The sequence below is a fragment of the Pararge aegeria genome, chromosome 24 (genome assembly GCF_905163445.1).
Source record: "Pararge aegeria chromosome 24, ilParAegt1.1, whole genome shotgun sequence".
Lineage (NCBI taxonomy): Eukaryota > Metazoa > Arthropoda > Insecta > Lepidoptera > Nymphalidae > Pararge > Pararge aegeria.
In genome coordinates this window covers 7,016,592-7,032,236 of record NC_053203.1, presented here as the reverse complement: position 1 = coordinate 7,032,236, position 15,645 = coordinate 7,016,592, and the positions used below count along the sequence as shown (strand labels likewise).

At 36.9% G+C, this 15,645-nt stretch overlaps 1 protein-coding gene across 10 annotated transcripts in view; it reads right to left on the bottom strand.

Moving 5' to 3' along the window:
- LOC120634667 (transmembrane and coiled-coil domains protein 2) overlaps positions 1 to 15,645 on the bottom strand; it is a 66,481-nt gene that overhangs the window by 35,231 nt on the left and 15,605 nt on the right. For 5 of the 10 annotated variants that reach the window (XM_039905411.1, XM_039905412.1, XM_039905414.1 and 2 more), the window contains exons 2-5: positions 4,094 to 4,216; positions 2,983 to 3,160; positions 2,529 to 2,635; positions 1,919 to 2,049 (exon numbers count right to left, since the gene is read on the bottom strand). In XM_039905411.1, coding sequence (XP_039761345.1) covers positions 1,919 to 2,049; positions 2,529 to 2,635; positions 2,983 to 3,126 — 382 coding nt within the window. In that variant the 5' untranslated portion in view covers positions 3,127 to 3,160; positions 4,094 to 4,216. Of the gene's footprint in view, positions 1 to 221; positions 309 to 1,918; positions 2,050 to 2,528; positions 2,636 to 2,982; positions 3,161 to 4,093; positions 4,217 to 15,645 lie in introns of all 10 variants that reach the window. The other 5 variants (XM_039905405.1, XM_039905408.1, XM_039905407.1 and 2 more) reach the window with 2 other exon arrangements.

Below are 15,645 nucleotides of genomic sequence, written 5' to 3'. Positions count from 1 at the left end.
GGTGACTGGCAAGACAGTTTCTTATAAAAATATTCCTCCGTTTCTTATAAAATTTAGGGTAGGCGGTGTTTTAAGCATGTATGAGGTGCACACCACTGTTTTTTTTTAAATAATCTATCTTAAAATAAGATCCCATCATTCTGCGTCCCATTTCATCTACACTCTAACTACTCAATCAAGCGCGGTCTATCCAGACCAATGATAACAAACTTATTTTATACCTCTATATCTCGGCGAGTCGTACTCGTCGAAGGAGAGTGTGTACGACACCTTAGGTCTGACCACGGCGTTCGCGTATTCACTCGGAGCTAGAATTTTTGACAGGCTATTTTTTGTAGAGGGTACTCTTTAGGCGCGAGTCCGAGCAAAAATGTTTTATTTACAACTTTTTCGACATTGTATACACGAAATTTTCAAATTTAAAAACATATTACTTCAATTAAATGAATAATGTGAAAAAATATGTGGTATCTATATGCTTCATAATAATGAATAAACTTTGAAACAAAAGTCCGTAAAGATCATGCTAACCACTAGACTAGCATTTCCAACTACGGATCATAAGGTCCTGGGATCGAATCCCGGGTCAGGCCAAAAATTGTTAGGTATTGCGGTTTAAAGAATTTTCCAGTACCAACCCGCGTTGTCAACTCCTGCGCCTGAGCACGTTAAGCCGTCCCGGTTATTATCACTTACTTGCTATAATAATCGTTAAATCCCACCAACCCGCATTGGAGCAGTACTGTGACGTTAATGGGCTGCTACATACCGAAATATATAGCAGCTTTCATTAACCGTTACTACAACGTGTAAATGAAAACCGAAATAATACTAAACAGGCTTTAGAGGTACATTATGTACTTTCTTGAGAGAGACTTATGAATTAGTTTCTGATTATACACTACCATAGTTTTTACTGAAAAGGTACTATGCGCGTGTCGGGATCTTGATCTTCAATAGGGTTGTCAAAACGCTTAGAATGTTTTGAACTAGTTTGTATGGAAAAATAAATATGCTTCTTTCGATTTAATATTTTTACACAGCGATTGCTTGTGTGATATACTTATGCACCCTTCAATATTATTCCGTAATTCTGTTACACGTTGTATAAGTCTTTATAACTTCTATTCTGTAACAGATGCGCGCGAGTGATGAAATTACCCGCAGTTACCCGCTCATTAACCTGTTCTTTAAATGTCAAATACTTAAATAGATCAAACTTGCTCATAATAGAAATTCACGATATATAATGATTCGGTTGAAATGATTCTGATAGAGATGTTAGTACGGTAACTTATTTGAAACTTCTTTCATAGAGCGAGAGCGAGAGATCAATTGTTTGCGAGCGAGACAAACCGAACAAAACTCTAGCAGTAAGACTCAAATGATAACTACTAATATTATAAACGTGAAACTTATAAGGTTTAATAGATATTAATAGATCTATGAATGTATGGATGTACGAATGTTCATCACGCAAAAACTTCTTAATGGATTTGACTGAAATTTGTCTGATTGGATATAGATTATGGCCTAGATTGACACATAAGCTACTTTTTACCCCGAAAAATCAATGGTACCCGAGAGGTATGTGAAAAACTTAATTTCACGCCGAGGAGCTAGAACTGTAGACTTTAGTATTTTTCTTAAATGTATATAGACGAGCGGTTGACTGCAATCACACCTGATGGTAAGTGATGATGCAGGCACTGTTGTAAATGGAAGCTGGAAGGGCATTTTCCAGATCCTTGCGTTATAATTCATTTAGTGTTGAGTCTACAGTTATATAACATTTATACTAACTGCGCTCCGCGATGAACAATTGTGTACACGTAATTGCAATATAAAAAGAACCATAACTTTTTCACTGTGGGTAACACCGCGGGACGCAGTTAGTAGTGGAACTCAAGATGTATACCTCTGTAAGCCGGAGAACCGTATTCGTCAGTGGAGAGTGCGTATGATACGTTAGGACTGACTACAGCGTACGCGTAGTCGCTCGGACTTAGAATGTTGGACATGCTCTTCTTTTGTGGCGAGTCCTCCAAACTGAAAGTAATGGATCTATTGAGAGGTCAGTTTCGATCAATAATACATTTAAGTTTGACGGCCAATTGGCGCAGTGGGCAGCGACCCTGCTGAGTCCAAGGCAAGGCAAGGTTCGATTCCCAAGAGTAGGAAATGTTGGTTCCATCCGTTCGTAACTGAACATTCCCAACCAGTTACGAACATGGAATTTTTTTCATCCGTCGATAACCAGCTACGAACAGAATTAATTTGTGATAACATGAATGTTTTTCTGTGTCTGTTTTCAATAAAATTCTAGCCTGAAATTATGGCATTTCTAAACCAAGCCAGAATAAAAAACGTTCGCCATCTGATTTACCTGAGACCGCTTTCTAAATGTCCAGTCTTAAAGAAATAGGAAAAAACTAATTGATGATTTAACAGTATTAGTTTCAAATATAGGAACATTTCAATGATTTTTTTTAAGAATCCCATTGACAGAGACATTACAAATAACTTACTCTCTAGAGCTGTTAACAGTTGTGTTCCCGGAAAGCGGGCTGTTGCCCAGATCTCTGGAATGCGACTTGACGTGGTGGGCGCGGGACTCCGCATGGCGCGATGACTCCTGGAAAATAAACCATATACAAAGTGTAAATGAAAACCGAAATATTACTTAACATGCTTAAGAGGTACATTATTTACTGTCTCTAAGACTTATCTGTGAAACCGAAACGCTGATAGTTTTTGAGTAAACTACTGCCATAGTTTTGACTAAAAGAAATTAGAAACAGCTCTGACATCACATGCAATATTAAAATCCAGTGACTTCTGACACTTTATTACGTAAGCTTCGCCTAGCGAAGGTACTATGCGCATGTCTTTTATCTTTAATAGTATAGTAGTATACCTAAGTCTTCGAACAGTGCGTGTTGCTTACGATCCATAATAGTTTCTTTAAAACAATTTACTTACATGGTGAGCAGTAGATGGTGACTGGACCCTCGATCTGATGACGTCATCAGTCACCACCGCCGGGTCTCGCAAGTCCACGGCAGATGGTGACTGACTTCTACTCGATCCCTTGCTATGCCCATGCCCTATTTGCAAGGTATCCATTTCGGACTAAACGTATCGAACTTCCAATGGAAACCTGTAAAAAAAAAATCATATTGAGAAATATTTTTATCGTGTAGGAAAACCTTTAGTACAAAGTTTGCAAGCTCGTTATGGTCCAGGCATTTTCGAGTATCGTATCGAGTAAAACGACAAAGTAAAATGAAATTAACATAAAAAACGCATTTTTTTTACTAACGTTTCGATTAGGGACTATGTACGGATATAGATTTATGGACGAATTTGAGATTTAAAATAATGCAGATTATTTCTATTTTACTTTGAAATGACGCAAAAAAGGGACCCCGATTCCCGGCGTCGCGTCGGTACTAATCTTATACTGACCGTTATAATACAAATTTGTGATTAACATATGTCTGTGTTTTAGATGTAAGCTCAAGAAGGCGGATGTAGTTACGGTATGGTTTAAGATCTTTATTTCTCAGATTCGCTTGGAATTACAAAAATTCGCTTCGTAGAGAAAACATTGAACTTAAAAACTATATCTCATGAAATAAATTTATTTCACTTTCGCTATCGCTGGTAGAAATCGTCATGAAGCGATAAGGCCGCCAAATTGTATACGTTGTTTTGTTATACTTTTCTTTTTTTTCTATGTACTTTTTGTGGTGTGCAATAAAAGTATATTCATTCATTCATTCATGAAACACCAACGCTGGTTCTATAGTATATAGGAAATAACCCTGCATTCATACCAGGCTTCATTCAGGGTTTTAGAATTACCAATCTGTACCTACTATGTATTTTAGTTTATTTTTAGGATTTTAAGCTTTTAGCCCCATGTTATTGAAACTTTCAAGCGTTTCGATACTCGAAATCGACTCTTAGATAACGCGCGTACTAATCTCGTACTGAGGTACAGGCGTTATCGCGTACCGTATCAGAGCGGCGCGGCGTGTCGGGATGTAGATATAGATAAATCCGGACCTGGTTTTAACTATAGACTTACATGGACTTAACACAATGCGATTATTCACCTCGCGATCACAGACATAGGAACTAGTTAAAAGCTCTCACTGCTTCTTCGTTGTAAGGCGGGGTGTTCTGATTTGTGCCCCCATTCCTCCGAGTTCTGAAAATAAGGAAACAACTGTTTATTAAAGAATAGCTTTTTGTGGCGGAGCTCGTCCGGGGAAGTACTGCCGCGATGTTCATTTCAGCCGCCAAGCAGCATTGTTCCAATGCTGTGTTTCGGTCTGAAGGGCCGATTGGCGCAGTGGGCAGCGACCCTGCTTTCTGAGTCCAAGGCCGTGGGTTCGAATCCCACAACTGGAAAATGTTTGTGTGATGAACATGAATGTTTTTCAGTGGCTGGGTGTATATCTATATATTATAAGTATTAATGTGTATTATACTCATAAAAAATATTCATCAGCTATCTTAGTACCCATAACACAAGCTACGCTTACTTTGGGGCTACATGGCGATATGTGTATTGTCGTAGTATATTTATTTTATATTATTTATTATTTGCCTAGTTACACCCTTTCGGGCTAACCTTGTATGGAATAGCTAGTTACAAGATTTAGTTATAAAGTCGTGGCTTCCTCATTAGTCATTATTATTATTGTTTATCAATGTATTGTATAATAAAATAATAATACTCGTAGGTATATACTACAGAAACACTGACCGTTGCGTTGATAAGGCTCGATTACACAATCGAATTAATTAGCTATTAAAGTTATCGCAATATTATTTCCACAGGTTTAAATGCCAAAAATTAACAACGAAATCTGCTTTGAATTTTACAATACTGCATATATATAGCTATGCTCCACACAAATTGGACTGCAATCATCATAAAGCTATTAATTATTAACATACTATGTTATGGTATTGCTGCGCAAATCGTTCGCCTGTCATTAGGCAATCAAGCCGCGTATGTAATGCATACTAAAATATGTACTGCATGGCTATTCTGAAATCTGAATGCCAGCTCGATATCGAAGCTCACTCAAGTGAGAAAGATCACTTCGAAAGCGATCTTTATATGATATTCTCTAAACACCTGGCACGTACTTGCGAAGTGAAGTGAGTTTCGAATTCGAAGCTCGAACAAATATAGATGGCCTTAGTTGTAATAAACGAATCGGTAAAATATTATATCCTTATTTTACAAAATCATTTTCCTATTAATTCTATGATTTACTGTTTTATTAGTTTGAAATGTAGGCTATATAAAATAAATCAGAATTTTTGATGATTAAAATACTGAAATAACATTTATATAGGCTGTATGACATAATATATTTGCCTTAAATTAAAAAATGTACAAGTTACAGTTAATGTGAATTCGAGATTGAAGTTTTTTTAGGAAATAAACAAACAAATTTTAAATAAACGAAGTAACTAAAGCGGTGTTAGCCCAGTGGGAGCTCGACTTCACTTTAGCGGGCCGAGTTCGAATCCCAGCACGCACCTCTAACGTATATTTATAATTTTTTAACACTGACTTACTTTAGCATAAGGAAAGATCGTCGCATCCCTCTCGTGCTAAAGTAGAGTTTTTAGCGAAAAACCCAATCATGGTAAAAGGTTTCTGAAAAGTGCCTAGTGCCATAGCCGCAGCCCGAAGATCCTGGGAGACACTGGCAATGCAACTTAATAAATAGCCTGGGAGGCTGTGTGAAGACGTGGAAGCAGTGGGCAAAGGTTTTTATCATATTTTACATATTATGCTAATAATATTAATAAATGTTTATGCTTTGCTTAAGCTTTGCGTTTTATTTGAAGAACCTCAAATTTTATTAAGTTCAATGTTTCAATTACACTTTTAATACTACTTCAACTGATTCGACCACTGCATGTATACAACGGGAAGCCGAAGGCTGCGACATAAAGAATTAATATTCTTCCCACATATCCTTTGACCACTTTCACTGGCAAAGAAAGAGAGGGCACGTAATAACTGTTTAGGTAGGTACCTACCTAATTTAAAATTACATTTATCAGAAAGTACGAAAGGTTAGGTAATAAAAAAAAAACTAATTACTTACCTTTACTTTGGCTAATGCGCTTCGGTGTCGCCGAGGTGCTATATGTATTCATCAACTCTTTCAACAACCGGTAATTAAAAACAAAGACTCTGTGCATATGAAAATTACGTATCTCATTTGCTTGGCGTTGACTTTCAATACAATCTAATGAGTACGCTTTTTCTTATAAATAATTGAATATGAATAAACGAGCCATGGTTTTAATAATAGCTATAACTAACTAAAATGTAACAAAAATAACTAATTTTTAATTAAATGTAATATAAAATACGCTTTAAATATTTTAATTCACTAGAGAACTCTATTGCTCTTGATTAACTTTTTGTTTGACAACTTGACACGAGTTTCGACGATCGAGGATTAATGTCAAATTAGCCCAAACATGCAGTTTATCTTCCCGCCACATCCGACAGTGCGGCGCCACCTTTACTATCGAGTTTTAGAGAATACGAATTTGCAAACTCATCGCGAATTTAGCTGTCGAGTTACAAAAACGTCCTTCCAGAATAGCCCTACAGGTCGTTTAACTTTCCCAATGTCAAACGCCCTATAACGTGCGTGGCCGAGAAGATTTAGAATTGATTTCTTTACGTATGTGCGGAAAGAAAACTGGTACGTGACTGTTATGCCTACTGATTTTTCTTGCTTGGCAATAGACGTTGTAATGCATGCATTATTTATTTATCGCCTATTTTTCCTGAACCATTTAAAAGATAAACAAACCGTTCAAACAGTGATACTATCAGTTTGTTTATGTACGTTGGTTACCTTCAGTACGTCACTAAATTAGCGACTAAAGGTATTTTTGCCTTTAGTTATCGATCACTATTAGTGAAGTAAAGGCAACACCTTAAGTTACTCCGATCAATAGCCTAAATCAGCCCACTATTCGAAAAAGAGAAAAAGAGCAACTACTGAGTTTCTTGCCGGTTCTCCTCTGTAGAATCTGCTTTCTGAACCGGTGGTAGAGTCACTACAAACGGACATTCTTGACGTTTCAAAAGTGCTTATACCCAGGCCTACTTGAAATAAATGAATTTTGAATTGAATTTTATTCAATTTAACTTCTTTCCCAAAGAAACGGTTTGCTCACTGCACAGACCAAAAAAAAACAAATGTTTCTGTAAAGATAGAAAATAGATACAGAAACATAAATTAATATATATACGAAAATAGGGATTCCACGAATGCGATAGTATCGAGACCATCAACCGAACTGTCGTGTTACATAAATTGGAATGGTAATACTAAGAATTGAATTCAATGAAGGATAGAACACAACACCCGTCCTCGTAAGCATTACTTAGAAGCAGTTCGTCCAACATAGACAATGTAAGTTCCTCTAATCAGTTCTGCAATCGCAACCTTAGTCAGAGTCCGTCGATTTCGAGTATCGAAACCTTTGATGTCAGCTATCAGAAAGTCTCTTAACTTCCGAAAAAATACAAAAGTAACGGAATATCTTATTTTAGGTAAGTACGAGGTGTTTGTATGTTACCGTTCTTGATGATACTTGGTACATAATACATATATATAGCTTGCATGCAGTGGCGTGCATTAGGTCTCTTACTAAGGTATGCATACAGCAGGAAAATTGCATAAAATGGCAAAAATCCTCCTATACGAGCTATATATCAATTTTAGGGTAGGCAGTGCTTCTGCGCACGTATGCAGTGCATGCCACTACTTGCATGTGGTTTGATGACGGCAGATCAGAATACAGTTGTCGCTACCCCTCCTCTCCCCACGCATGTCGTAAGAGGCGACAAAGGGCATTATTAGTATCTTATGAGTGTAATCTGGATAAGTATTAGTGTGTAAATCTTCGTAAGGATGTATATAATAATAATACACCCCACCAATGGGTTTCCCTTGGTTTTCCTAATCCTAAGGTTGCCTGAAAGAGATCACCACTAAGCGTTAAGGCCGCCCTTTGTATCCTACTTTTTAAGTTTTTTCTTGTTGTGTCCATTGTTTTTTTTTTTTTAGTACAAATACTTTATTTGTATACCACAAATGGAAACTTTAGTACAATACTTTGTATAAATTAAAAAAAATAAAGGGAGTATAACGAAGAACGGGCAGCAGCGCCCTCTGTACTACTACGATGAACAACCAGTTTGCCCAGCGTGGTAATTATTGGCAAACCTTACGAAAAAAGCCCATCAGTGGAGTATTTATAAGCAATATATTAATAGCTTTTCCTTATATTAATAGCTATAGCTTAGCGGATCCCTTTACTGTATTACCTATGAATGGAATTACAGACCAGCCAACATTGCCAAATTTGGCACAGAGATAGCGCCACCTCAACATGGAGACAGACATAGGACACTTTTTAGCCCGCGAAATTAAACTGTTCCCGCGCGTTGGTCAAAAAACCAGGAAAACGCGCACGAAGACGGGGGCATATTTTCAATATCCCTACTAAATTAAATTAATATTAAATCCTTATTAAATTGATATTATAAATGTGAATGTAAGTTTGTTAGGTACGCTTTCACGCAAAGACTACTGAACCGATCATCATAAAACTTTGGAAACATATTCTTGGAGGTAATAGAAGTAATATAGGATACTTTTTATTCCGAAATTCCTTTGGGAGAGGTGATGAAAAAGTTTGACGATTTTACACAAGGACTATATAAAAATGATAGAAATGTTCTTCGTTAACCTTTAGCATATAAATCAACTAACAATACGATTTCGATTCGTCCTATAACGATTACTATTTTTTGTAAGTGATAGGAGGAGCTAAGACTGGTCAGGAAGTTCTTTTGAGATATTGTTTTGCGAATGGTTTCTTTTTTTTTTATAAGAATACACAACTTAAAAATTTCAGTACAACTTCACCTAAATTTAATGTCCATGTGTCTCAAAAAACAAAAGAAGACAAAGTCGCGGGCAACAACTAGTATTAAATAAGTCTTAGTAGAATTAGATAGACTTGCGCTTGACTACTATAATGCCTGGTTTAAAGCAATAATGCGGTCTAACTTGAGGCACGTTTGCCTAGAAAATGCCTATTCACTCTTGCCTTGAAGGCATTCAAGTTGTATGAATCAGGAAACACCGAAGCCGGAAGAGCGTTCCAAGCTTAAGCGGTACGTATCAGAAACGTAGACGAAAAGCGCAAAAGTCACAGATTAATTATATGTGATGTATTCAGAATATAAAGAAAAGTCGAATACTTTTTGCCTTATAGTTTTATAATGGTTGGCACACCTAGTACATAAATAAAACTATATGATAACTATATGATACTGTATGATCGTATGAGCGCAGATTTCACACTAAGGGTGCTTGAAGGCATTCAAGTTGTATGAATCAGGAAACACCGAAGCCAGAAACGTAGACGAAAAGTGCTAAGTCACAGATTAATAACATGCGATGTATCAAAAGTATAAAAAAGTAGAATACTTTTTGCCTTCGATTTTTTAAAGGTATGGCACACCTTGTACATAAATAAAACTATATGATCGTATAAGCGCAGATTTTACACTAAGGATGCTTAGATTTTTTTAAGGGATGGCACACCTAGTACATACATAAATAAAACTATATGATCGTATGAGCGCAGATTTCATACTAATGGTGTTTATCCATTATTTAACACGTTTGAAATATGAGCGTTCAGATGTACTATGGAACTTATTAGTAGTGTAACTATGTATACAGTTGTAAATGGATGTAAATGGGAAAATTACTAATTAGGTTGCTCTTGTTCGTGCGTGCGAACTTATTACAACATTTTTCGGATTCCATACAGATTCTAGGTTGATAACCAAATACGGAATAAAGAAGCTATAAAAGTCGATAGTACTATCGGTGACAAAATAGCGTTTACCGATATGAATTATCGCTTAGATCCCATTCGCCAAGATGAATAAAACTTAATAAAAGACAATTTTCTATTATTTTACACTGCTATTCTATAAACTTATGAATTACCTACGAGTTTTTACGAAAGCTATGCTCTTTTTGCACTGCATTTATATTTCTGCGAAATATATAATTCGTCTGCGAAAGGTACAGTAGTCATTTGTGGGATTGAGTATATGCTTTTATAACATGATTCCTAAAGTTATTTTGGACCTACCATTGCAAAAGTTTAAAGAATGTGTTAAAACACATTTATTACAGCGAGGTTACTATACAATTGATGAATTTCTTAATGACAAGGTTGCTTGGAAGCATCCTGCTCCGCTTTCATCTCTCACAAGATAGAAAAATGAATTTTAAAATGTAAAATGTAAATTGTTGATATTGAAAAAGAGCAACTGCTGAGTTTCTTGCCGGCTTCTTCTCGGTAGAATCTGCCTTCCGAACCGGTGGTAGAGTCACTACACACAGACAGACTTGACGTTTCAAAAGTGCTTATATTAGGTCTACTTGAAATAAATGTATTTTGAGTTTAAAATAACATGGGTGCAATGGGTAGGTTCAGTTTTTTTTCTTTTTCTTTGAAAAAAGTTTGAGTTCGAACTCAAAGTAGGTACTATACGGATATTAAACATAATATTATATACCGCGAAAACATGACGACCTCGTTGGCGCAGTGGTGGGCACTGTGAACCCACTTTGTTAATAGCAAAGGTCCCGGGTTCAACCCCAGCAAGAGCAATTTGGGAACTTATAATTTCTGAATTATTGTCTGGTCTGGTTGGCGTACCGCCAAGCGATTCAGCGTTGCGGTACGATGCCGCGTAGAAACCGAACCGACCCATACCCTTAGGTTTAATAGGCATCATTACTTACTACCATGTGAGAATGCAGTCAAAGGCAAAATTTAAGTGAAATACTTATCATATTATAAATGTGAAAGTGTGGACGTTTGTTACTCAATCACGCAAAAACGGCTGATCGGATTTGGATGAAATTTGTCATGCATGTAGCCTCTGAAAGGGAAAATAACATAGGCTACCTTTTATACCGATCTTTTAAGTAGTTCCTAAAGGAACCTTGACAATTGTTTACGAAAAATTTGGTATGCATGTCCCCTATGTCATTAAAAGGACATGTGCTACCTTTACCGTACTCTTAAATAGTTCCCGTGGTAAAATTAAAAATTGTTAACGAGCTCAACGTTAGACCCAATTCTGAAGTCCACGCACACGAAGTCGCGGGCAGAAGCTAGTTATACATATAAGATACCGTTATATAAGCCTACTCTGACAAAAGTAGAGAAGCTTATAATTCAGAATATCGATTAACGCTGACAAAACATCCACTTACCCTAGCTGTTACAAGATGTAAATGGCAATGAATAGATTAGTAGTTTCCCCGGATGACTAGAAATCTAGTGCGCATAATACGCGCCGTAGGGTAATAAATTCTGCAGTTGACACACCCACCTTACCTTCACAGTAAGAAAGTTCTAGAAACGATTTAGTTCAACTTAGTCTAGATAGTCGACAGGCATTGGAAATAACAATAATTTCTAGGTTGTAATGGGAAAACTGTATTCCACCGCTATTCCACACAATATAACCCGACCCACCGCGTCGCTCCACCCGCCTTGAGATAGTAGCGTGGTACTTTAAAGCCTATAACCTTCCTTAAGAGGAAAATGAAATTCCTTCTTCCTTCTATGAAAATAAAATAAGCTCTCTTAAATCGGTTCCCAAGTATAGCGCGTTCTGACAAATAAACTCTAATTGCCAATTTAATCCCGCTAGAGGTAGAATTTTCAATAATCCATAAACATATAATTCACTGTTTTATTTGTCTTTTCATGAATATAACGTAAAAATAGGTAACCTTTCATTTTAATTTTCATTAACTGAAAGAAATTACGCTTAGGTTTCCTTTAAAATATCACTTTAAGTCATAAGGCCGCCTTTGCAACTTAACACTATGTTCTTATGTCTCTGTTTTTCTTTGTATTGTTTCTTTGAGTTTTGTTGCAATAAAGTTATAATTTATTACTCTATCTATATATTTATTCACAGAATTAAAAGCATACAAAACCCTTATTCAACCATTGTTGAATGCAGTGCATTGTGTCCAAAAAAAGGGAAAACGCCCCGCGTGTTGCCCGCAAAAACATATATTGGATAGAAGCAGGCGTTACTACTATGCGGAAATCCATAATATATTATGTAAATTAAGCTTTATTTGCTAATAATTGTTAAGTAACAATTATTTATTGTAAAGTCAACATCTCCTAAGGATGCTCCGGTTTCGGAGCGAAACGTGCGTAGAGGGTACATTGCCGAGGTTCTGTTTGGTGTGGGGTATACGGATTGAAGAAATTGGAAATTACAACAGTCTGCTGCTGTTCGCGGATTATAGAGAATTAAGCTTAATTTTATTAAAAAAAATCATACCATTTTATGGTAAACCTTTTAGAACATTAGAGGTAAAATAATGACTGTCAACTGTTAAATGGTATGAAGTGGCTAACCGCCTGTTCGAGAAACACTACTAAAGTGGAGTGGTTTTTGATGCTTGAATATCAGACGTGTGCCCTGTTTCTGAAAGTTCTTAATTCTGTATACATAAGTGCCGGAGATAGCTCGATCCTCCGATAGGGAGACGACTGAATCACTAACCACTGACTAGCACCGCTTCATATCCCTACTAATCCCTACTTAACGTATAATATTATAAATGTGAATGTAAGTTTGTTTGTTACGCTTTCACGCAAAAACTACTTAACCATTCCTCATGCAACTTTGTACACATATTTTTGGAAGTGTTAGAAGTAATATTGGGTACCTTTTATCCCGACATTAAGCTCGGTTCCTTTGGGAGAGGGGATTAGTGTTTGACGATTTTACACCATAACTCCGACAAATTATAACCGATTTTAATAATTATTTTTGTACTAAAGAGGTTATAATATGTGTTTAATTTTGCCCAAACTGTGGTTGGAGATAGAGGACAGAACTCCCAGGGGGCAGCAGCAAACCCCTCATTTAATGCTTAGCGGTACTACATACTTAAACTTTTCTTAGATCTACTACTTAATTGAATGCCACATCATGAAACATAATCAAACGCATACGAAATCGCGGGCAACAGCTAGTATTTATATATATTCTTCCTTCGGTGAATTCAAAAGAGTGGAGTTTTTTTTGAAAAAGAGCTTTGCTTGCACCTCGAGACAATGCGAGAGTACAGAGAGTTAAATTCTATATTACATTGTCACAATATTTGCGTATTGCGTTACGTATGCGCTTTGGCATATGACCAAGTTGTAGTAAACGAGATAGCTGGGGAGCTGGTGGGATTTTTTTTTAGATCGTTCATTCCGTCGTTTCCTACAGGCGCCAACTTCAAATTGTTTATAAATGTATAACTATTTTTATAATATTTATTGAGGGACTAATATGCCTGTAATTACACCGAAAACCACGCCCTTCAGACCGGAACATAGTAATGCGGTGATAGCCTAGTGGAAGCGGTGATCACCTATGATAGCGGCTTCGGTGTTTTTAATTTAATAACTTGCTTAACGGCGAAGGGAAACGACGTGAGGAAACCTGCATGCCTGAGAGTTCTTTAAAACGTTCTCAAAGGCATGTGAAGTCTTCCAGCCCGCACTTGGACAGCGTTGTAGACTACGGTCTACCATCTCATTCTGAGAGCAGACCCGTGCGCAGAGTATTTGGTTTATAATGATATTGAGACATCTATGGAGTTAAGCGGCGTGAGGAAACCTACATGCCTGAGAGTTCTCTATCACGATCTCAAAGGCATGTGAAGTCTTCCAGTCCGCAAGAGTTGTAGACAACGGTCGACCGCCTCATTCTGAGAGGATCCCCGTACCACCTAGTGGGCCAAAATTGGGTTTATAATAATGAGACATTTGTGGAGTTAAACGACAAGCTTAGTGATTAAAATTTTTCCTCGAACACTATCAGAAGTTTTACAAGTTTTTTCTCATGGCAAGAATCAACAACAATGGATTTCGCCACCTCGTTTCCTTGACCATGAGCTCCAATACCATTACATTTTACTCCGGGCAACGATGAGAGGATGAACTAATCATGACCCAATACAGCCACTGACTCCCTATATTTGAGACGCATATAGTTTCCTGCACTATGTGATAACGTTGGATTGACGTATAACATATCTCACAACTATTGCTTTGCTTACTGCACGATAATATTTGTGTGTTATAAATTTGCTGCTTGGCGGCAGAAATAAGCATGGCGCCAGTACTTCCCCGGCTGAGCTCTCTACTACTAACATTAAGTAATATTCTGTGAACATACCCACAAATACGCACGTAGACACACATACGCACGCACGCACGCACGCACGCAAGCACGCACGAACATACAAATATGTGCATTTTCACATGCTGCGACAAATACATTTTTATCACACAAATACATTATTATATCATTTGATTGTTTCTGATCTATTAGACTTAATAGTTTTCTTTGTTTCTTTACGTCTTGTTCACACTTTTATGTTATTAACTCTTTTACATATTTATTAATTCAAATTACCTAATTATTTTTATGTTAAATCCGAGACCGTACTATTACAAAATGTTATGTTTTTGTAATCTTTGTGGCCTTAGATTTCAGTGAAACTATTTATAAATATATATTTTATTGTAACGCTGTTGATTAAGAATCAATAAATAAATAAATAAATGTATCTAGGCGTAGCTTAAGATGCTCAACATAGATCAACTTTACCCGGCTAAGTTTGTTGTGGGAACTTCTAAGACCATGGCGCGTTTGAAAACCTCGTAGCTTTAGGTTTAAGTTGGCGAACGAAGTTATCACCATCCCTTTACAATATATGTATGAACGCTTCATAACTGTGATAGGCATACATGAATAAAGCAATTTGAATTTGAATCAGATTATTATTGTATCCATCTCCACATCGAAAAAAGGTGTGTCATGGATAACTTTAAAAAGGGCAATTGTGAAATTTGATAAAAGATCTCTTCACGGACATAAGTTGCCATGTCAAAGGTCACTTAGCTCTCGACCTAAGGGCTAGGGTGCGGAGGTGCTTATCACACCGTACATTTCGTCCCTTTTACCTTTTTAACTTACACTTGAGTAGATACATACATGCCGCCAACTTGGCCTGAGTTTTAGTTGGAACGTAAAAATATACTAATTTCGATACTGCGAAGTTTTAAATATCATCATTTCAATAATCCACAGATGCGGTGATAGCCCAGTGAGTAGAAGCTAGACTTCACTTTCGAGGGGGCCGAGTTCGAACCCCAGCACGTACCCCTAACTTTTGTAAGTTTTGTGCGTTTTAAGTAATTAAAATATCACTTGCTTCAACGGTGAAGGTAAACATCGTGAGGAAAAATGCATGGCTGTGATTTCTCGATAATGTTCTCAAAGAGGTGTGGAGTCCACCAATCGGCACTGGGCCAGTAAAATTGCTTGCAGCAATTTGGCCGCCTTTGCATGTCTACATTGTTTACTGTTTCTTTTCCTGTATGTTATACGTGCAATAAAGTGTTTCTTCCTCTTCTTCAATCAAGTTCATACATTGCAAGTTGCACCGA